This window comes from Misgurnus anguillicaudatus, chromosome 22, assembly GCF_027580225.2.
Source record: "Misgurnus anguillicaudatus chromosome 22, ASM2758022v2, whole genome shotgun sequence".
Taxonomy (NCBI): Eukaryota; Metazoa; Chordata; class Actinopteri; order Cypriniformes; family Cobitidae; genus Misgurnus; species Misgurnus anguillicaudatus.
In genome coordinates this window covers 25,153,002-25,177,748 of record NC_073358.2, presented here as the reverse complement: position 1 = coordinate 25,177,748, position 24,747 = coordinate 25,153,002, and the positions used below count along the sequence as shown (strand labels likewise).

Genomic DNA, 24,747 nt, shown 5'->3' with positions numbered 1-24,747 from the left:
GCATTTCTGAAATGTCATCGAGAAGCCCTTATCTCAGACAGTTCAGATGCCATTGATTATTGTATATGCACATTTTGATCACAAAAGTTTTATTGTGTTTCTTCTACAGCACTACTAAAACTTTTAGGTGGTGTACAAGTGCAACAATAATGAAAAATACAGACCTAAACAATTATCTGCAGTTTATAAACCTTTGAATTGTGATAGACAGCTATTTTATTCTTAGGAATTAACTAGAGTGCTACTTTTAGTTAATAAACCAAAATGAGTCAGTTTTCTGAGAAGTTAAACTGAACACTTATGTTCACTGATGTACTTTATAACTTTCAATGACGTTAGTAAAATCAAGTTTTATAATTTTATAAATTAATGTTTATGCAATTGGTTAATTTATTTTGTTATGAGTTGATCAATCAGTTCGTGCTTTCGTCAATAAAATATTTATTAAAGTCTTTTTTAGTCAGCTGATCAGCTCCATTAGAAATACTTCATTGACCACCAGTCATCCGTGGACCGCAGTTTGAAAGACAAAGAGTTGAAGATATGGTTACTTGCTAACATCATTGAAGTGTCTGAGTGTCTGCTTTTTGTGGCTGGTTTGCTCCAGTCTGTGTCTAATGACACGGACAAGAGGTTTGGTCACTTTGCTGACCGTTTTGGGTTGAGCTTGTCATTCAAGCTTCTGTTTGTGCCGCTTTGGTGGAATTTCTTTCTCTTCTCCTTTCGCTCTCATCTTTTGACACTATGATGGAGATGTGTGTCCCAGGTGGCCCACTCATCAAAACAACAAGGGATCGGGCTCCTTATTAGAGACAAAAACATCAAACTCTTTGTTGTCCAAAGGAAAGAGATGTGGATGAGGATTTACCCAAGAGAATCTGCCCTCCGAAAGCCGTCTCCGCCCCCTGCCGTCAAAGAGAAATGTCAATCAAATGAGGGCATGAGGTCTGTTGAAAAGGTCATCCAGTGGTGGTCACTGCAGCCATTGTGTTTCTCTCATGAATGAAAAAGACAATCCGATGTGTCCAACTGACCTCACTTTGGACGAACTCCTCCTTTAGATATACCGAGGGGAAGATTTAGACGTCCAGACATTGCAATTGTTCGTTCGGCAAAGTTCAGAGTTCTTCAGAAGTTGCCTAATGGGCATGAGCGACACTTTAGGGTTTCTAAATGTCTAAATATTTAGTGACATTTCCAAAAAAAGATCTTTTATCAGCTTGCTGGTGTGGCCAGATGTATGCTATCCACTATTATTTACAGAATAGCCCATTTATTTGTCTTATCGTAGCATGTGTATAAGGAATTATCATTTACTAATGACTTAATTGTTAAAGCAACGTTGGACATCAATATGGACAATAACATGAAACTTGAAATAACTGCGAAAGACAAATCGATCCAGTTAATAAAGCACAGAATGTGAATCGTACCATGGGACACTCAATTTGTCAGTGGTTATCGTGTTGTAAATATTTGATTACCCCATTTCAAATGGTCTATTTGATGTCTTCTAGGGCTCTGTTCCAAGCACTGGAGGTGGATTATTTCATTTTATCCAAACAGTTTACACCAGGCTGCGGCCTCACTTACGACATGTGGGCAGCTAACAGCTCACAAATACAAATGAAGCATGCGGTTAAAGGAAAAAGCAACTTCTTCATCGTCACGGTCTAGTAAACACACACTTCCCAGGGACAAGGGACACCTGTGCTTTACAAATATAATCTGTGGGTTTGAGGATGAACAAAATATATTAGGGAAATAGGAAGTCCAATTTTGCTACAGTATGCTGCCTTAAATGACACTCTACATGAAGGCTACTGGAATCACAGCAGGTTTTTGTAGATTTTGCAAGTAGGTTGAGAAATGAGAGATGTTTGGGGCCTGGGTGGAGCATGATACACAGTCACTAGGAACATACAGTATGTTTTTTTTTCACTCACTAGAGAGAGAAAATAGGTAAGGACTCGGGTCACAGAGAGAATAGGAGGGAGGATTAGGTCAAAAAGTCAAACAAGAAATCAGTTCACATCATTAGTTCATTCTTCTGATGCCTACATTTATTTTTCAGGATGTCAAAGTGTGATTCATGATGTTATACTGTACTTCTGCCTGTCTGACAACTGCTATTAAGAAAAATCCAGTGATAGTACTCATGCACTGACAGAAGTAGATCTTTCATCCCTTCCGTAATGTATTGACCCCGCAGTAAATACTATTTGGGATATAAAATGTACAATACACTAAACAAATCTCACAATTACAGCTTCACACAAATTCAGCTGCCTTATTTTTTTACAAGTCATGCCAACTTACTATTATTTAACTTGACAAGCGATGAGTTGCTACAACTTAAAATGAAGTTGACTTCTTTCAACTATATTTTATAAGTTATAACAACTTATCTCTAGTCAAGATAAATAATAGTACGTTGAAATGACCTGTAAATGTATATTTGATACATTTTTTTAGTTTTAATTTGATAAAACTAAAAAAATTTAAGGCAGCAAAAAATTTTTGACAGTGCATGTACACTGTAAAAAATACTTTGTTAAATCAACTCAGATTTACAAGTCATGTCAACAGAGATGAGTTGTCACAACGTATAAAATATAGTTGAGAAAAGTCAACTTCATTTTATAATTCATAACAACTCCCATGTAGTTATAACAACTCATCTCTAGTTAAGATAAATAATAGTAAGTGGAAATGACTTGTAAATCCGAGTTGATTCAACAAAAAATTTGAAGGCAGCATTATTAAAAGTATTTTTTACAGTGTATGTACAAAGCTTAAAGGTGCGGTTTCCTGGACAAGGTTAGTTTAAGCCAGGACTAGGCCTTAGTTTGATTAGGAAATATAACTAGTTTTAACAAACACCTTACTAAAAACATGACTTGTGTGCATTTTGAGGCAAAACAAAGGGCACGGATGTATTTTAAGATATGCCAGTGCAAGTTGATTTCAGTTTGGACAGCTCTTACATTTATTTTAGTCAAGGACTATAATCCCTGTCCAGGAAACCGATCCAAATAGTTTGATATCTTAAAAACAATTATGGCACTACTTCATTGCTTTTCAGCTAAATAGTAATAGCATTATTTCTCAAGAGAATTTACCGCTAATCGGTCTACACTGTAAAAAATTTAGCATTTTTATCAAATCAACATATATTTCTATGTTATTTTAACTTGACAAATTAAGTTAACAATTTCAACTTGTTTTTATAAGTTATGTCACTTTTTTTCAACACTTAAAATATTAGGTAAAATTGACTGTATCTTCTCTCTATAGCCTACATAAAACAAAAATGACAACATCAATTATTTGCATCATACATTGTCTTAAATTTGCTCCATGGTACATTAAATGAATATTGATAATTATCTACAAAGTTCCTAAAGAAAATAGGGGTTCTCGGGAATTATTATTATGGCTGTGGCAAAGGGACCGTGCTATCAATGATTCCCTGTAACTGTCTCACAGGTTGATGTCTATACAGACGTGGACAGACGGAATTCTTCAAGCATGTCAGGCTGTTTCACATACACAAGATTAAGTAGCAAAAGTGACATCCAAGACCAATCGGGCCACCCAGGAGAACTGCAACCAGTGGAAAGGCTGTCAGAGCCCCCCTTTACACCATTAATCTTCAAGCTTCTCCTGTGCTGCCAACTTGCATCTTCTTCAAACGGGACAGGAGAGAGGGAGAGAAAGAAAGAGAGAGAGAGAGAGACAGAGAAGTAAAGCCATTCTGTTTTTCTTTTATCTTTCCCATAGATAAACTCTTTAAGAGTAATACTGATCAGCAAAGTTTGGATGGTTTTATTATTATACAGTTTTAAATGATGAAATAATTGTGTATTGGATTCCCAAGTAACACAGATACAAATAAACAATTTATTCCTTGAATGCACTGTTCCTTCGGATTAGGGTGTTTGCCATAAAAATATAAAGCTTTTACGCAAGGCACATAATTGTGCAGTGTTAATTAGATTTTTTTACACATTTGGAAATAAGTGGAAATCTCCAAAGCTATAACAGAAAGGCCACATTAACACTTTCTCTCTTGATCTCATTAAAGCAAAATTGAGATTTCAGCACTGAAGTGTGGGTCCTTAGACCTCTCAGTTTTATAACTGGGGGTACTTTGATCTGAGACAAAATTCCCGAGCATCATATATAACCTGATGGCAATGAATGGTAAATTAAGTAAAAGAAGAATCCAGGAAGTGATAAATGGCGGAAAATTAGCGGGTTAAGCTTTGGCATGCCTTAAGTCCCAAGAGAGGGCTACTTTGTCTCAGTCTAGTCCTGAGAACTGAAAAGGAAATCGACCCACCTAAAATAAGCCTTTGAAGAGACCTGAACTGAAATTAAGAGACATGCCATGGATGCTTTCTTCTGTTTCCTTTCTCTTTTTCTTTATAAAAGCCCTTTTTTCTATTGTTCGGGTATGGAGGCTATATATTTGTCAAGGTTGGTGAAGGAATAAAATTAAACCCAACATTGAGTAGCAAGGGAAAAGCATTGTAAAAGCTATTCACGTGTTGAAATTTCTTTAAGAAAAACAAAACAAAAAATTATTTTTAATGACCTGGCCATCCAGTTTTTCCCCATTTTATGTTAAAGTGGAAACCAAAATAAATAATTATATTTGTAAAATAAAAAACACTCAAAAACACATCTGCCTTGTGTATTAATTCACTTGTGGACATCCCACAGTCCTACACACACTTTATAGGGGTGGTTTCCAGGACAGAGATTAGCTCAAGCCAGGACTAGACCTTAGTTTAATTAGGAAATATAACTAATTTTAACAAACATGCCTTTCTAAAAACATTACTTGTGTGCATTTTGAGGCAAAACAAATGGCACTGGTGTATTTTAAGATATGTCAGTGCAAGATGTTTTCAGTTTGGACAGCTCTTATATTTATTTTAGTCTAGGAGTAGTCTAATCCCTGTCTGGGAAACTGCCCCTTAGAGTTTGCGTACTTTTTACCAAAGGTGAATTACGTATCGCGCGAGTTTGGCCTCGTTGTCTTGCCGTACAGCTCACATACGATGTCAACATGGCGTCCTCAATGTCATTCTTTGGTTTAAGCCGAATTATCTCTGTTTCCTCAGTCACAAAAACATTTCTGAATCCCGCAAGGTAATAACCAACAATTCAATGATTGTTATGTGTTTATATATTTACGATAAATGAAAGTAATGTTTGTTAAATGTTTTATTCGCGTGTCTGAGTACCACAGTTAGCGGGTTAGCTTGCTAACAACAGTAAGTCTGACAAACAGTTATCTTTTAATTCTGCGTTAAATAATGTTTCAGTTTTTTTATGGGCAAAACACACTGTTACACCTTCCGTTTTAGATAATAATTTAACGTGACGTTTGTAACGTGTTATGTTAGTCAACTAAACAAATACAAAAACCTACGTTGCCATTCTATTATTTGTGATAAAATCAACCTAACGTTATCTCAAGAGCAGAATCTCTCAAAGGCTAATCGTAGAGGTTCACCCATGAATTAATGCAATGTTATTGTTAAAGTGTTAAAGCAGTGCTGCAGTAGTTTAATTCTCACGGTTATTTAGGTCATTTTGTAGGAGACAAAAGTTTACACATTTGTTGTCGGATACTGCTTCTGTAATGTTGTACATAAATTCCACTAAGTGTGTTTTAATGCTCTACTTTTATCAAGTAATGAATCGTTTTTTCCTGTCAAGGTTATTTTTAAGAGTCTGGCTAAGAAATAGGACTATTAACTAGCAGGGTTCCCATCAGGTCTGTTAGGCACAGTGTTGTTCCTAACTTAAAACGTTATTTAAATGGACAATTCAAGAGTCCCTCACTCTCCATTAATATCTTTGATGTTATGGATCTGCTCACAATGCTGCTGTATGAATTTAGTACATATTACTCTTAAGAAATAATTTTAATCTTTGATCTGTTCTGTTGGTCAATAATAGTAACCTAATTATGAAATTGTAATGAAATTCATATTATGTTCATATCTACACAGTTAATATGTACTCATTGTGTTCAGATCTTTTGTTTTTCTTACACGTCCTTGACTATGAGTTTATAATGCATTTTTTTATCTTGTTTGGCACTACCAAATAATTCTCTGTTGATGACAATCCAGCTACTATTCAGTTTCACATTCCATTGTCACAAAGGCTGTGAGTGTAGATGGGTAGGGTGACACGAATTGCTGTTTGTTGCTAACTGGCTTATGTAGGAGCTTGCCAGAAACTCAGCAGGCAGAATTAATAGGACCCAAGAAAAGGACTGTCTGCCTCGTTCCTCTCCCTTGATGCTTTTCCTTCTCGAAAACACTTTACTTTGTGGTTTTTAGTTAAACATGTTTTTCTGAGTTTCTACCTTAAAGTGTCATATTTCTATTTTGCAGGTTAATATGCACGTCTGGATGGAGGCTGGTAGAACAACAGGGACAAGGATCACAGCTCATTACTGTGGATGAGAAACTGGTATGCATCAAAACCTTTGGCTGTGTTTTGAACAATACAATCCCCACGGTTTAAAACCCTCAGATAGTGTAAACAGGGAAAATGTACTCTCATAAAAGAAATCCATATTGAAGTTAGGTTTTATAATCTTTTATGTCCTTGGTAAGACAATAATGACCTTGTTTACCTATCAGACTTCAGACTTTCAGCTGGCTTTGAATGCGTAAGACGTGTTTGGCAGAGTGGGGTGTTTGGGTGGACTTATTAGACTATCTCTGATTGTGTCTGAGTGGGCAAGTACACCCCTCCTGCTTGAGGACTCTTGCTTAATAGTAGGGGCCACTCTAAAGTAAAGCTGCAAAAGGGCCCCCAAAAACAGGAGGTTGAAAGCAAAAAGGGGGAAAAACAGTTCAACAGTAGCAGACTCACAGGAAGACGACGGCTGTCCTTTTATAATTGGCCACAGAGCTTTCATTGTTGAAAGCGAGCTTTGCCCATTGAGCAAGATATTTGGTTTTGATGAGGTACTGAATACCTGTCTTTTTTTTAAACAGATTCTACACACTTTTTTCTCCCTTTAGAGACATAATAGTGTTATGTAGCTGTGCTGCTTGAATAGACATCTCTCATATTAAAGTTTGCATCAATAAGTGTGTAATTGTATGCTATGTGAGATTTTTTTTAGTTTTAGTCAAAGTAGTGGGAATACAACCCTTCCAAAGTGGAAAAAAACATTATGTAACCAAAAGAAGTACATTTTGAAAATTTGAATGATTGAGAAACATTGCATGCAACAATCCAAATACATGCATACATATAGCCGTCTACACCGCGTTCCAAATTACTATTTTTCCATTACAGTCAGTAAGTTTACAAATTTTATTTCACCCTCAACACTTATATGACAGTGTGGATGTTATTCTATTTAAATTAAATTAAAAATAGTAAAAGATACTTTAATACTTTGAAAAATATGCTGTTCCAAATTATTAAGCAAGTTGTAGTTCTCCTACAATATGGGTATGTAAAAAGATCTTTCTAAAGACAAAAAGTGTGCATTATTTTTAAAAAGCAAATAACTTCCTATATCAATTTATATTTGGTTGATCTAAACAAATAATTAAACTATTCTATGATTTATGAGTGATTCAGTACAGAAAGATTTGACTATATAATAAAGGCTTATTAAAATATTTTTAGCAAAATATTAGGAAAAGGCAGCAATAAAAAGCCACTGTTAAGAATCAAACATGTATTTAAACCTGCTGGTGTCTCTGGAATCCCGAGAACTCCTTAATACAGGATCCTTTAGTGCAGTAATTCTCAAAGTGTGGTCCGCGGACCACTAGTGGTCCACCAAACCCCCCCACTGGTCCCCCAAAAGAAGAACTAAAATAGGCAAGTTTTTATACAATCTTTACTTATTTAAGTAGATTTTTAATGCACTTGTAAAACTGTGATATCAGTTCTTGCCATTCTGTTTTAATAACGTAAAAAAATAGATCGATAGCTAAACCAAAAAGGAGTCAAAAGAAGGATCAAGCGTCAACTCAAAGCAGCTAAAATCCACATATCTATTAGTTTTGTAATGTACTAGTTTTTGTTTCATGTGTAAAATCCCTGTAATTTCAGTGATTTTGGACATTAAGGGGAACATTTTTTCAGCATTTTACTGTTACCATAGTTACAACCATAGACTTCATATACCCACCACCTCAGTTTTAAACTAAGGGCTCTTTGGAATGACATTAAGTGGGACCTAGGCTGTTTGTTGTTCATATTAAAGGTATTGCAGAGGATTTTCTTTTCCCAGGTGGATCATCAAGACTATTGGTCCTCCTAGTTGTCAATCACGAGTGTTGAGCAATTGCATTTTTTTTTAAAGTGGAGAAGTTCTTTTTTAAAATTTGAGAAAATCCTCCGCTACACCTTTAAGCTGTAACTCATTTCACATTTACTTGTTCAAATTAAATAAAATTCATATAATAATTTCTGAACATAGCTTTGCATTTGTGCATATTAAACTTAAATTTAGCTTATCCTTCCTATTTTGTTGTTTTTTGGGGGCGTGTTAGAGTGGCATTCTGTTAGGTGGTCCTCAGAAAAAATTTGTAAGATAAAGTGGTCCTTGGGCTGAAAAAGTTTGAGAAACACTGCTTTAGTGCATAAAGCTGTATTTCTACCTCTCCCCAAACCAAAACTTGCAAAAATAAAACATTTGCTGTGAGCTCAGAATAGAAGAAGACACAGTTTCACAGTTTAATTCATTGACATGCCATAATTCACTAAATATTGTAGATGAACGCCATTCTGGATTGTTGGTGAATAGCCACTATGTTCAAGCAAGACTGTAACATTAGGTAGAGGTGGCAGAGTAATGATTTGGGCTGAAATATTGGAAAGTAAGATGGTAGGTCCCTTTAGGATCCCTGAGGGTGTTAAAAGGGCATCTAGAAGATATGAAGAGTTCCTATAAAGATGTTTTTTTCACAATGGGATATTAAAGGAATCATGTCTTCTGAAATAAATTTATTTTCATGGAGGACAATACACCATCTCATGCTGCAAAAAGCATCACTGACTATTTAAATTAATATGGGCATAAAATAAGCCATCATCCTCTGACATTAGTCCTATTTAAGAGCCTGTGGAGCATTATATGAAAGATCTGTGAGTTGGACAGCACTATAATTCAAAACATCAACTTAGGGGTGCAATACTAGCGTCTTCAAGTGAAATAAAGACAAAACCTATACTTGTATACTTACAAGTTTAATGAATGGGAGAGTTAAAGTTAAACTTGTTTAAATACATTATTTATTTTACATTGTGCTTGTTTTTTGGACAAAGTTTGTTTCGTGTCCATGCAGCACTGTTTTTGGATCATTATAATCCATTATATCATTATAAATTTGGTTAAAGTGCATTTTGCTTAATTTGGAACAGCATATTTAGCATATTTTTTAAAGTTTTAAATTATCTTTTGACATGTTTATTTCATTTATATACAATAACATCCACACTGTCATATAATTGTTGAGGGTAAAATAAAATGTGTTAACTTACTGACTGTATTGGAAAAAGCAACAAAAATGGCATGTGCATAATAATTTGGAACGCGGTGTATATAAATGCCAACTGTATATTGTATGAATTTGAAGTATTGTTTGCATTTTGTTTTTTGTAGTTGCTGATTGTTCCTGCGTAACAGAAGTATCTAATTTGTTGTTGTTTAATTTTCAAGATGGTCATTGATCCGAGGTTGTCTTGTAGAGTTTATCCGGGGTCAAACAGAAAAACGCGTCTAGAAGACCCAATATAAATTCTACAAGACATTTCTTTGGATCTCTAATTTTCATGGTTAACTCTGTAATTTATGACCGAAACATGGAGACATGTTGACCAGAAAGAGAGGGCATGGGGAGCACCAGATTTAGTGCTTTACTAAGATGTTTTAGCTTTCACCTCAAACCAAATTTAAGGATGCATCACAAAATTGATTTAATAGAAAGTGATTGGAAAGATTGCTTGCAGGCACTCATAATTAAATAAAAAGGTAGAATGATATGTTTGTCCATTGTTTGTTGATTGTTTTTGTTACCGAGTCGCACAAAAGCACGCCGTCTGGCCTAGATTACCTTAAATGCATTGTAAGTTCAGTTTGCACATCTGTGAAATCTAAATAAATATGTTTATTTGGAACTTGGATAATTAGTTAGACTTTTCTTATGGTTGTTTATTTGACATTAGTGCTGTGATTGATCAGCAAGTTCCCACTTTTAATCACCTTTTTGACTTTCCTATTTTATTCAATTGGCCCTCCAGTGTGACAAATAATTTTTTAAGTATATCACTGAATACAAAGTCATAAAAAAGTAATTAAAAGTCTGTTAAAAATATTTTTAGCATTGCATTTTAGCCCTGTAACTTTAAACTGCTTTGTGTTCTTTTAAGAAACCGCTTTGCGTAACGTGTTTTGAACCTAATTAATCTAAGATCTCAAGTGCCTTTGAAAATTAATCTATAATAGCATCATTGTCTGAGATATTTTTGTATATCTAATTTGGAAAAGGAGGAAAATAGAAAATCTTTAGCCCCTGGAGCTCTAGTGAAAGTGCTTGCAAATGTGTAGCATTGCAAATGATGGTAATTAAGGAGGTGCGTGATTGTGGCCGAGTCTTGCCGCTTTCCCTCTCTGGTGCCTGCACTGACTTGCTTTTGTTAGTAATTACAGTTTGATTAAGCATGCTGGGCTGCGAGAAAGCCTGCATGACTGGCCAGTGAAACAGAGCTTCACACGACATGTCTGAGTCGTGCTGGGATCGCTTGTAACCTGAAGTTTTTCTGAATGAAGAATGCATTGTGTCTTGATGCTCCTCTGTTTAAAGTCATTTGTAAACTACAAATTAGGGCGAGAGTGTTTATTGAAAATAGCATATGCCAAATAAGACGACTGGCATTTGGCAATTATCTAATGTGGTTTGCTTAACGCATTATTAGTGCAAACAAACAGTTTGCTGATTCTATAAAATTTCCTACTTGCTACTTTTCTTACAAGAGACATATCTAGAAATGTTAAAGTTTAATGTTGCGCCAGCTGGTTAGAGTGTTGGCAAAAATTATGAATTAACTTGTTAAAGTTGCCGTCAAGCCTGTATCCTTGTGTGGAAGTGTGGAGCCAGTAAAGTCCAAGGTGGGCTGAAAACAAGATCCAGTGATCTTCCTCCCCCTTCCCCCTTTTTCATTCTGTGTTCATCTCAAGTATCTGTTTTGTCTAGTTGTCCGTTCGTACCAGGTGCTTGTCCAGGGAAAAAAATGTCCAAGGCCAACAGCTAGGTCAAAGGATATGGCTCTTTAAAGAGGATCTTACAGAAAAGCTTTGTGTATTAGTGGCTAAATGGTATGTTATTTGCCTAACACTTGAGAAAGTAACCTTTAAAGTACCTGACAGCACCTCAGTGCGCTTTTCAGCTGGTGCCGGTCACCTTTCTAAGTTCTTCACTTTATTTTCACCACCCTTGGTCTTCCACTCAATTTTCGAACATTGTTTTCATCTGCTTGAGGGTTGAACATTACAGCTAGTGTAGTTGATTGGCCTTTAGTGTTATTGTAATTGAGCTATGATTCATGTACTTTATTTTGCTTAATTGTAATTACCGTTACATTGAGAAAGTTGGGAGTTTATTACTTTCTAGTTGACAGAAATAGATTTGCCTTAATGGGTTTTTTGGTTCTCTGTAGATTTGTAACTGGTGTTAGAAACATCTCTGTAAAGCTTGTTCTTGAAAAGTAATTTCCCCATAATTGTTGAGTATAACTTTTTTTATTGTGCTTAAAAATGGTAATTTGTTTGTAGTGGCTAAATAAAATTGTTACTTTTAAATATAATGTTCCTGGCCCAATTAAAAACCATAATTTTTAAACCTATTGTAAACAACATGTTATCGTAAGAAAATTGTAAAATGATTTTAGGAATTTTTATTGTACTAATTTGAATTCTGCGTCAGAACAATCTTAAAAGGTAATGTTAAAATTGCTATCTTATTTATAAAGCAGAACAGTAAGAACAAGTGTTTGCATAAAAGTTGCAACTGGGGTCGACCGATGTGGATTATTTTGTGCCGATACCGATTTTTGTTTCATCAGCCTTAGCCGATGACCGATACAGGCTGCCGAATTTCTTGAGCCGTTATTTGGAGCCGAAACTGCTTTTGCTCACTCAATTTACATCATAAAAATGACACGATGATGCCAAATGTTACAAGTCTCAATTTAAAAGAGTAACATTTATTGAACTTAAAAAAAACTATATTTAACAAATAGTAAAAACAGCTGAGGGTGCTATGGAACCATGAACTGCACTCTCCACAATGACGAGGAACTTTCAGCAAAGGATATTGACTTCTAGCACTGTACTACTACAAATATATATAGAGATGATAAATAAATCGTTTGCGGCTTCCAGCACTCTGTCTGTAAATAATGCCGGAAAAAATTGGCGAACACAGCTGCCACATATCGGCTGATGCCGATACACATACAACTTGCAAAAATCAGCCCGATATATCGGCCGGTTGACAGGGTATGAGTTATGTAATCTTTTTAAATCTGTTTTGTCATGTATTAATGTCTTTCATTATACTGCGTCACATCTGATACTGCAGGTGCATTAACTGGTGAGCCTCTGACAATGAAAGTTGTGGGATGATGTCAGATTCTTGTAGAAGACCCAGTCTGAGCTGTTAGCTGTGTTGTTGTGTGGTCACTCAAGGGTGACAAGTTTAATGCTTAGCAGTCCTTCCAGAAAAATGCAAAGTTTTTGTGTGATTGTTGCGGGCAAAAATCCTTGACCTTGCGGCACTTTTTCTTAAAAAATGTGATGGAATATGCGGGATATTTATGGTATTTTATTTGATGAAATTGCGGGAACTTGCAAAAATTGCTTGCAGCTTTTACAGCTTTTCAATGATGTATACTTCGAGTAATCACATCACTTTATAGTCAAGTTCAAGTTCCCATGGCAACAGGGGACATGGCTACGCTAGTGTGAAGTAAATGCAACATTTTTCAACTTTCTGCTAAGATATATGTGACTTTTTGCTATGAAAATGCGGGGATTATGAAATCATGCAAGTCCCGCATATTTTGCACGTGGAAATCTGCAATTTATGTGGTGAAAGTGCAGTGTATTTAAAAACAAAAATGCAACCAACAACTGCAAAGGCACGGTCCCCTCTTGACTTTAGGCGTGAGCCAGGCTGGAGCAGATTAAAATTACTCGTAGACCTTAAGAGACCTTCCAGGTAAATAGATGTTTATGAGTTCGGATAAATATGTGGGTGCCAAACCGTTTAAAGATTTAAAAACAAACAGCAGTATTTATCTCAATTCTGTTCATGTTCATGTATGCGCGCCCCAGTCAGGACTGGCTTAGGCACAATTAGAAACTAGGCCATGAACTGGCATGAGACACACAGACAGGTTACAATCGGAGCAGAGGGGTGGCTAAGACAACTGGTCAAACTAAAGGTCTAGTTTTGAGAAACTAGATGGTAATATAGCACCATACTAACCAGCTTTGTTCACGGCGTAGTAGAGAGGAAACAGGAAATAATTTGGAGGGAGAGGAGCAAGAAGATTGGCATATGGTACAGGCCAGATCAAAACATGATGCAGTACCTGCACCTACTGCTAATTTGCAGTGCCTACAGTTATGACAGTTTAACAAACAATACCGATTCGGGAAATCCCTGAATCGGTTGAAAATGTGCGTGCTTCACTTCAGAGGCGCACTTACGTTAACCAAACCAAAGCGTGCCCAAACGTGTGATCGCTCTGTACTGTGCCAAACGGGTGCAGTTTGGTAAATTGTGCCCTGGCACGCTTGCAGAGGTGGGCTCAGGTGCGGTTCAAAAGGCAAGACGTCATATGCGCGACAGTCATTAACTTAATCTGCCTTCGTAAAAAGGGATGCAGCACGGTAACGTGAACATCTGAGCAGCCCAAGCAATAGATAGACTAAGCGATATGATAGGCATGGTGAGAGGGCTGCATGTCAAAGCATCCCAAACAACTCAAAATAGAAGCCCCAAACTTAACATTACGATGGACTCCAGCGTTTAGAGAGAGAGAGAGCTAGCTTACTATTTTCGTCAAAAAAGCACATTAATGACACAAGCGTGCTCAGGCATGGATCAGACAGCGTGCAAATACTGGGTTCATGTTTCCTTGCGCTTGAACGGACATATAGGCTGCGTCCAAATAACCACACTTGCGGTCTTTGCACTTGACCGCTTGAATACTTACATGACGTATTTCCTGTATTTTGCCCAAGTGTTTTAGTGGGCGTGAAGATCCCAAGCGTGCATGTAAAAATTATTTACCCAATGGGACACACTTAGCAAGTGTTAAAATGTCAATCCAGGCAGTGGCAGCAATTTGCACTAAAACTTATTCATTTTTTATTTAGGCTACCTAAAAAGTATATTTTTAAGGTTTTCTTTAAATAAAACGAACACATAAACAAATGAATAAATGAACATTTAAAGAATATTATCTACCCTTACCTGAAACTTTCAGATGCAGAATTCTTTGCACTTGTAAAAAACTCTAGATTTTGTGCATGTAGCTTTATTAAAGTTTATTGTGTATGTAGTAGTCCCTGAATAAACAACACCATTTATGTTGTTTTAGTGTTATAAAAGCAGTTACAGATGTTTTACAAAATACATAACAATGTTTGCACCAATGAACACTTTCCACTTTACTACCAAAAAATGTAAAATCCATTAACTTACAATTAAAAGTTTCTACGACGTCTAGCGAGATTTGGGCAAAAGTCTCATGATTTACATCCTGAACATGATGCATGACGGGATACGCTTAGCCTTGAATACCGCTTCGAAGCTGTATTCGATAAAGTGTGGGTTTAGTGTGCATTAAGGGCACTGCACTTTGAAGATATGGGACAGTCTTGCCTACTTACTTCCTGTCGCATGCACGCGCTCTCAAGTGACCAAGACCGCAAGTGTGGTTATTTGGATGCAGCCAATATTACACAAAATTGTGTATGTGTGTGCACATGCATGGATCCATATAGGCTTATATACAATGCATGCATATGATCAGATTTTCGTTTCTTAAAGGGGTCATAGCGTGAAAATCTTAAGTTTTCATGTTTAAGTGCTATATTTGTGTCCCCAGTGCTTCTATCAATCTAGAAAAAATGAAAAAGATCAACCCAGTCTCTGCAAGCATGTGAAAAATTAGGTCATTAAGATTTTGCATGTTTTGTGACGTAATACCGCCCCTTAATCTGCACTAACCATGGCAGTGCCATTTAGTGCTGAGAGAAAGAAAAAATAATTGACCGCTGAGTTTCAATTTCAACAAACCACCATCATCATAAAATCATTTCGTCAGCTCATTTGCATTTTAAAGGACACACCAAAAAAATGGCACAATTTTGCTCAGGCCTACAAAGTGACAATTTTAAGATGCTTTAATAAATTATCTAAGGGGTATTTTGAGCTAAAACTTCAGATACGCCCTCTGGGGACATTAAAGACTTATTTTACATCTTTAAAAAATTGTATAATATGACTCCTTTAACAAACATGCGTATTTATAGGCACCGATTTCTTTTTCCGCTAGTGCTCGTCACAACATTAAACAATGCTTAGGTTACTTCAACGGCAGATGCTCTGGAGTACCCAAGCGCTCGGAAAAGGAGGAAAGCAGCACGGTCACTTTTTCCACATAGTTTTAGACGCGAAATGTGAAGCGGCCCTTTATTCAGCTTATTTATGAAAGCATTGTAAATATTGCAATTTGTGAGATCCACCAATAAGCTCCCGAATTTCTAAGCGTTTTTGGTTAAAATTAACTGAGCATATGTGCTTGGACTTGGCTATTTTGGTGGGAGTTTTTAGCACATTGCAATAGAGTTGCTACAATGTTCTGGGTGGTTACACATACTTTAAGCCCACTCACAAACCTCTTATAATTTCTATGGTGTTTAAATGTGGCTCAATTTCTTTGGTTTGCTTTATGTTGTTGTATTGCGCACCAGATAGTTGTGTCTTGCCGTCAGCTTTGCATTTTCATTGCTTCTCGGCACCTTAGGATTGGAGTTTGTATCTCACTAGCAATCCTGTGCTCCATTCTGACTGTAGTATTAACTTTAATTTTATAACAAAATGCCTTACATATTGCACAAAATGTGTCTGTATTGTGTGAATGCCACCCAAAGAAAGGCAGGCATCTTGTCAAGTCTTTTAATTATGCAAGGCTTCTCATTGGTCGACTGATCTTTCAGGCAACCCTAAAAACACACCCCTCTAACTCACCTACTACTGATGGTAATATGAGAATAGAGTCGACCCCTTGAATATCCCGTTCCAGTAGCACATTTATTTCTATCAGCGAGTCTGTGTATTCAGTCTATAACTGGAACAGACCCCATGCACTTGAAAGGTGTTATGCAACGGAAGATCAACGAGTTGAATGTGACCGTTGAGGTTAGATGTTGGTGAAAGACTTGATTTAACACCAGGTAATCTCCAAAAACCTACCGTAGTGTCATGTAATGATAGTCGATTGGCTCAAATGAAGATCTATCAGTTTCACCTGCTCTCATTTTGAGAGCGAAATACATTTTAGAAACCACACCGCAAATGTTTATGTTTCAAGTCTGGCAAGTTCAATCTGTGGATCATCAGTCATTGATCTACAAATGAGTTTACCCAGAGAGTCAATCTGTATGCAGGTGGACTTGCAGACTAGCCTGTAATGACTTTCCAAGTCATTTTTATGTCTGTGTGATTTTGGATGTCTCTCAAAATGTCTCCAAGCAGATAATTTTCTTGATGATTCTCTTGATCGTTTTTTCCCTTTTGCACTCTTTTTTGTTGTTGTTATTAATCGTCTTGTGAATTCAAGCAGAGAGATTCTGAAAGGTCTGTAGTGGAGCAGTAAGAGAGGATCATTTGAATCTGAAGTCCATATGCGGAATAGCCGCTGGATTTATATACATGCATATGTACCCCGCATCCCTCAGTATTCCTTGAAAGGATTTCCACCTGTAACCTTGCAATGACTTTTCCATCCACATTGTTATATATTATTGTCCAGTTGAGCTTAAAACTTGCCAGTAGGCCTCACAAGTATGTTACTTTACAAGTCATCGGTGTACTTGCCTTTTTAGTCAGAAATGGTGTGTAATCCCTTCAAACAGTGTATGAAACTACTTTTGTATGTGTTGCGACAAAAAATAATCTGTAAAAACGGTTGTTATTTTAAAAGATATTTCACAAATAAATTACACTATAATCTGAATCTGCAAAAGAAAGCAATTCAAGGCACAAATTTTTACCTCCAGAAGTCAAAAGCTGTATTAACTCAAAACCTCCAGATTGTTGTTTTCCTGTAGCTGAGGTAGCATGGCAAATTCTTTCTTGTTTACACTTAAATATCAAACCCGTCGGCCACGCTTGGCTCTACCAAGCTGCATGCAGGGTTTATTCAAGCAGTCGGCCCCACAGTCTGCTTCTGTGAAAGGGCTCCCATGCTCTTTATTCACCGAAGAGCCGGAGGTGTCAGAAATATAGACACGCTTTCACGTGATGAAGACTTTGCCAGCCTTTTCTCTCCCAATCTTAAGCCTGGCATTTTGTCTGCACATACAGGTATTGACGGGCTCTGTGAATAGTGTCAAACTTCATAGTTCTCATTTTGCTTCCTGTACATGCAAGGAGAATAGTGCAGCGTGTCCCACTCTTTGCCCTAATTTTTTTCGTCAAGCACCATATTTAAGGCACAGTCGCTTGCTTTGTCTGTGGGCTATTGTGCATTGGTCTGTTGCTTAGATCACCCTCGTAGTTTTTGTTGCGGTAATGAATGCAGGCAAGTCTAAGTCTAGACTATTTCTCCTCTCTCTTTCTTCATTTTTTTCTCTTATTTTGCAGGACAATAGAAAGTGTTTTCAGTAATTCTGAGTTGGGATTTTGTTCAGAGTAGTTTTGGTTAACTGTAGTCTATGGTTGGTTACATATAGAATAACTTATTAACTTATAGTAATTGTGGTATTATTGCATTGTTCCCCAAAAGATCTTGTATTTAGAAATGTAAATCAAAAGTTGTTTCCTTTACCCTTCAAATTAGGGCTGCACGATAAATTGCATACTTTATTTAATTGCACAAATTTCTAATTATGAATATGCCCAATGGAAAGGAATACAATGCAGAACTGCATTTTCGTTACGTGAGTAAAGTCACATGTTTATTCTTTAAAGATGCAAAATCGCACACTATAACCTCTCACTGTGCGTTCACACCGCCACCGGCGAAAGTGTCAAAAAAAGCTCTGGCTGCCCTGCCAACGACACTATAGATAAAGAGCAGTGGACGCTCTGACACTCGAATGCATAATCTGGAATCCTCTCAAGCGGAGGTTTCCGCCTTCCGATTGGTTGCCGCCGAACGTTTCCGCCTTCTGATTTGGTTGCTGCCGAACATTTATGCCCTCCGATTGGTTGCCGCCGAACTGCGTCTTAGCTCATTACCATAAAGTTGAGCTGATTTCAACTCTCCTTGACGCTCACACCGTACATGATGCGGCACTGATCACCGAAGCTCGCAGCTGGCAATCATTGAAAGTGAATGACTTCCAGCCACTTTGACGCTCTCGCACTTGGCGGTGTGAACGTACAGTCAGAAGGGGCTTTTCTTGCAATTAATGCTAGGATAATATGCATGTGTTTCCTTTGATTAAAAGTTATATCTTGTTTACTTCAGTTGAAACTTTTGAAAAAGTATTTTATCAAGTTAATAGTCAAATCAAGGTTACGGACAAGAAGGAAGGGAGCTGACTTGTTGACTCACTGCCTCATGAGGCAATGACTTCGGCAGCATGAAAGCAGCTCCGGGAAACGCATTCGGACAGCCTTCATAGGCAACATAGTGGAATTCTGTTTGAAATATGAACAGAGAGCGTCTTTATAATAATAAATAATAATATAATTTGAAAAATAAAAGCATGCATCAGGTTTATTTCAATGCACATAGTGTATTTATGTTGATTTTATGCGATAAAAAATTACATTTGCACCATTTTTATGAAAGTTAAGACTGAATGGACATGGAAATGTCAAATGGTGTAACTGCCAATTGCGCCAAAGAATGAGAAATATTAAATATTTTATCCACCTTGATGGCATGTAAGCGTAATCCTAAAAAAAAAAACATTTTAAAATATCATTTTATTAGTTAATTCTAAATGTAAATTTTTATGTGTTTTTTTAATATTTGTCTAGCCTGGTCCAACCAGACTGTCGTACATTCATTTCATTTGTACAGAGAGTCTGGCCACGCTCTATTGCAAAGCGTTACTTCCGTTAAGGAGGGTCCTCTGTTGAAGTTTAAAACTATTGGATCTTCCCAGAGTCACTCTGAATCTGCCATAACCAATCGCTAACGTTTGGTCGTGACGTATGCACCGAAACCGGCCGGAAACAACAAGTAAGAATAATCAGACAAACAAAACTTAGCAAACCTGGTTCTTGCTCCGGGTTTAACTTCTGTATATTCGGCAGTTTTGCAACAACGGACCGAATAGATTTTCTCACTTCTTTCTCCGCTGCCATTACTGAACTACAACTCAAACTGACGCACGACCTCAACGTTATCGTTCTTAGCCACCCCCATCTTTTCGCTGATTGGTCCTGCAGATTTTTGCAGGAGAAAACGAAACTCTACAGAGCAGTCCCAGACGTTGTACTGAAGCAAAATGAAAATTAAGCGGAAGCACGTAGGAGGGCGGAGCCAGGCTAATATCTGTCCTGGCATATGCTGAAAACAGCTCTGTACAAATTATGTAAAATGTATAGAATTGTGGGACGATAATATCTTAGGAATCCGGAAGTAAAGCAAACATTGGATTCATACGTGCCTTGATGCCTCCGAAGGCGGCATTTTAGAGATTTCGGACACATCCATAGATTTACAGTTTTTAGATAAAATGAAAAAATGATAATAATTATTAAGTTTTATTCTATTTAATTAAGCCTGACTCTCGCCATGAATGTAGCCACAGAAGCTGGCATGGCGTTGCAAAGAAAAGAAAAAAAGAATTGCTAGGTGGCTGCAATTTAAGTTACTCTACCAACGTCTGTTGTCTTAATTTTAGGAATGACTTATTGCAAGAGGAAAAAGAATAATGTTTACAGCATCATTTTGCAATAGTTTTCTATTGATATTTCTTAAGTATTGCAAAAGTTTTGTGCAAATCTGTAATGGAAACCAGGCCTACAGACTTGTTAATCTCACACATAATTCTTGCATTCTTGCGTCTGTTTAAACTAATACCATTCTTTATTTTGTACGAAACCCTTATTCTCTGCGTCCTGAATTGAGAATTTATAATATATATGAAGAGTTTCGTTGCAAAACGAGATAAATCCATTTTTTATATATATATTTATACCACGGGTCTGTTGAATGCTGCATTCTGATTGGCTGAGAAATGTTGGGTGTTGATTATTTTTCTGTAAACCGCACACCTATCTTTTCAAATGTCTTAAAAATAGGCACCAGAGCAATGTTTGTGGTAACCGTGGTATAAGCGGAATAAATGACTCCGGTCCTTTGAATTATTTGAAAATAATTTGCTTCGCGTCGTGCCGCATTACCACCTTGGTGTGCATTATTTTCTTATTATACCACGGGTCTGTTGAATCCTGCATTCTGATTGGCTGAGAAATGTTCTATGGGTGTTGATTATTTTTCTGTAAACCGCACACCTAATTTTTCAAATGTCTTAAAAATAGGCACCAGAGCAATGTTTGTGGTAACCGTGGTATAAGCGGAACAATTGACTCCGGTCCCTTGAACTATTTGAAAACAATGCACACCTGCGGTGTAACGGCACTCCGCTTCGCGTCGTGCCGCATTACCACCTTGGTGTGCATTATTTTCTTACAACTCAATGGCCCGTCGTCAACCATTCCTTACATATATATATATATATATATAATTCTTAAGTTTTGACATTTAAATGATTTTATATTTGAATAACCTAAGTTTGAAAGATACATATCATGGATAGCGGACATTTATGAAATCTTTGTGACATGCCAGTAAATGTTTCGTCATATTTTACAAAATGACGTCCCTTAAAGTAACAAATTACAGCGTTTTTATCCCGTGAAATAGACAAGCGTATGTTTTATCCAACCTGTTAAAAACTTGGTGTAAGACAGTGTGTTTGGCAGCCTTTTGTTCGCAGTTCATGCTTAAGAACCTCTTTTTCAGTGAATCAAGTGGCAGATGACAGACAATGATGAAAATTTGATTCTTTGAAGTTGTAATGGCCATTGAAATGTGTGAAGTTCCTCCATTGAAAGGAGAGCTGCTTGTAGGATTCAGAACCTTGGGTGGCTGCTTGCTGGGAGGTTTGTCTGTGTGTTGTTGCCGACTTCCCATTGCTGGTATCTAATTCCCAAAGGAATTGGACTCTCTTTGCTTTCAGCGCCCCACTATTCCAGGACCATTTCACATGTTACACATACACCATAACATTCTTAAAATAATTTGTAGATTGCTGCATAAAACATAGTTTTTTATATAAAAAGTCATTAGCACAGTTAGATCATTTATCGGGTCCCTGTATATCACTTTTAGTCTTTGTTGATTTTAAAACAATTAATTCTCTGAAATCACATCGTTTTCTTTGGGAAAAAGAGTTTAAACCTGCAGTGACGATAGACTGAATAATTCACCTGTTCGGAGTGATGTATTCTTTTAAAACTTTCAATGAATAGACTGTTCAGATAGTCTGGGGCGTTCTTTTTGCCTTCACACCTGAAAGCCCAGGTTTCTGGACTGTGTCTGAGGACATGCGGTGAAGATCGCACTAGGCTGTCTCGAAGCATTTTGGGAGTGTGAGAAATTAGCTTGTCTAGACAAGTTAAAAAAAAGTTTCCCTTGTGAAATATACGAGAACAGCGAAAAGCACACATTTAACGGTTTTGTCTTGCGTAATGATCACATTGTAGGCTACTAATGAGAATTTTTTTCCTCCATTTCTTTCAGGACATCACCACTGTCACCGGTGTTCCCGAGGAGCACATTAAGACCCGCAAAGTCCGAATCTTTGTGTCTGCCCGTAATGCCATGCAGTCCGGCATCAAAAACACACAGAAATGGAAGATGGATTTTGACACCAGGGAACGCTGGGAGAACCCAATGATGGGTTGGGCCTCTACGTGAGTAGGAGTAATAATAAAGTCCTAACTTGGCCCTTCATCCTGTAAACATAAAAATCCACTTTTTTTATTTATTTTCCCTTGATTTAGGGCTGACCCTCTGTCCAACATGGTGCTTATGTTTAGCACCAAGGAGGATGCTATTGCTTTTGCAGAGAAGAATGGTAATCTATTTAAACATCATTTATAAGCATAACACTAATGTTTTAATAAGAATCACTTGCAAAACATCTCATGAGTGCACCACACTTTGAATAAAAAAAAAACCTAAAGCTTCGCATTTCTTCTCACTGTGTCATCTCCTGCGAAAAGTTTACACTACACATCAGCAGCAGTGGACGTCACCCAAACTCTATCTGTAAGATATACTTGGCTGAGCAACGCTCTGTGCCTGTTTATTTTTACAGGTTGGAGTTATGATATAACGGAGAAGAGGGACAAAAAGCCCAGAGTGAAGTCATACGGAGCAAACTTTTCCTGGGATAAAAGGACTAGAAGATCAGCCAAATAGACAACCTGTCTTTTATCTTTACCAGACTTGTAAAAAGAACGTTATGTATCTAATAAAGTACTTTCTTTAAAGCTTTAAAACGACTAAGTTTTATTGTGCTGAGGTCTGAATCTTCGTTTATTTCATATTGAGTATGTAACTATAATGATTACTGAAATAATTGTATGGTACTGATGTGCTTGAAAATGCTCCCATCTCTCCATTTCCTTAGAATGTAAATCTTCTTGTCAGGTGGTTAGTTTTTCCACTATCCGAACCCTCTTGTAGACAGTTTAGTGTTGTTAATGTTTCTCAAATGGGAGGATGAGGTAAATGTCAAGCTTCAAAAGACTGAATGCGGCTAGATATGTTTACTCCCATGCTTCTCCAGGGATGAACGGAGCCGAGATGAGTAAACCACCTGCCTGCTCGCAACGAAGGTGAATTGGAAAAGCAGTGCCCGTTTCACCTTGTCATTTTTTGTTACTGCACAGTCATTTTACTTCAACTCAATTTTGCTTCATATTTTTATGTAAGCACTAGAAGTCAAAATGAACATCATTTTTGACTTATGTTGCATAATTTCTGTTTACACAAATGAAAGTTTACATAATGAGAAGTTGCTTTATAAGCTCTGGCATGTTTTCTTGTAAATGAGCATTTTTATCAGATTATTAATGAAGTCTACAAAACAAACTGGTACTGTTCTCAATGTCCCGAGGATGGGATTAAGCAGATTTGAAGTGAAAGTTTTTGATGAACGTATAAAACATGGCAAGAGTATTCGAATATGATCTCAATTTTGACAGAGGTGGCATTTAATTTGCTTTTGCATCTGAGCTAAATGGCACATAAGTACATACACTGAAAAATGCATATGAAGTGTATGGATGTCTCAATAGGCACTAGGTTGGCTACAATAGTCACTGCCTGGAGGACAGAAGCCACAAAAGCAGCTACAGACTCGTTCAAAAACAGAACAGGGGAAAGTTAGTAATAGGATGGGGAGCCATTTGTGATGCGAGATTGTGTGTGGTCAGATGAGGTCAGGGTAGAGCCGTTTAGCCAAAATTAAGTGTCGTGTAAGGTTTAATACTATTCCTGGATTTTAAAAAGCACCATGCATAGTGAAGTAAGGGAATTGCTATTTGTTAAGAATTAGTCAATTTGGTTAAAAAAAATCCAGATAATTTACTCACCACCATGTCATCCAAAATGTTGATGTTTTTCTTTGTTCAGTCGAGAAGAAATTGTTTTTTGAGGAAAACATTCCAGGATTTGTGTCATTTTAATGGATTTTAATTAACCCCAACAAGTAACAGTTTTAATGCAGTTTTTCGATGGATTTTCAAAGGACTCTAAACGATTCCAAACGAGGCATAAGGGTCTTATCTAGCAAAACGATTGTCATTTTTGACAAGAAAATTAAAAATATGCACTTTTAAAACAACTTCTCATCTATCTCCGGTCCTGTGATGCGCCAGTGTGACCTCATGCAACACGTCATCACGTCAAGAGGTCACGGATGACAAATGCGAAACTATGCCCCAGTGTTTACAAGTGTGGAGAAAGAGGAGCGTTCAGACGTTGTTGTATGTCGAATGATACTAATTAATGTCTTTGTGTCAGTTTATTGTTTAAAATGGTCCGCAAATGTGCGTTTTATATATGTAACACGTGACGTTTCCACGGCATTACGCAATTACGCGAGGTCACGCTGGCGCGCCACAGGACCGGAGATAGACGAGAAGTTGTGTTTTAAAAGTGCATATTTTTAATTTTCTTGTTAAAAATGACAATAGGTTCGCTAGGTAAGACCCTTATGCCTCGTTTGGGATCGTTTAGAGTCCTTTAAAACTTGCAAGTTTAAACTGCATTAAATCTGTTACGTGTTGGGGTCCATTAAAGTCCATGTAAATGAGAAAAATGCTGGAATGTTTTCCTAAAAAAACATATTTTCTTCTTGACTAACAAAGAAAGACATCAACATTTTGGATGACATGGTGGTGAGTAAATTAT

The 24,747-nt window shown here is 37.0% G+C and overlaps 1 protein-coding gene across 1 annotated transcript; it reads left to right on the top strand.

Moving 5' to 3' along the window:
• Positions 1-5,003: 5,003 nt before the first annotated feature.
• ndufs4 (NADH:ubiquinone oxidoreductase subunit S4) lies at positions 5,004-22,829 on the top strand. Its single transcript, XM_055199930.2, has 5 exons — positions 5,004-5,160; positions 6,420-6,498; positions 22,066-22,238; positions 22,329-22,402; positions 22,646-22,829. The coding sequence occupies exons 1-5, from the start codon at positions 5,078-5,080 to the stop codon at positions 22,747-22,749; spliced, it is 513 nt and encodes a 170-aa protein (XP_055055905.1). The 5' UTR covers positions 5,004-5,077; the 3' UTR covers positions 22,750-22,829.
• The last annotated feature ends 1,918 nt before the right edge of the window (positions 22,830-24,747 follow it).

Coding starts and splice junctions, on each gene's coding strand:
- ndufs4 (XM_055199930.2), top strand. CDS start 5,078: ATGGCGTCCTCAATGTCATTCTTTGGTTTAAGCCGAATTATCTCTGTT. Junction 6,499..22,065: donor TTACTGTGGATGAGAAACTG/GTATGCATCAAA, acceptor CATTTCTTTCAG/GACATCACCACTGTCACCGG. Junction 22,239..22,328: donor ATGATGGGTTGGGCCTCTAC/GTGAGTAGGAGT, acceptor CCCTTGATTTAG/GGCTGACCCTCTGTCCAACA.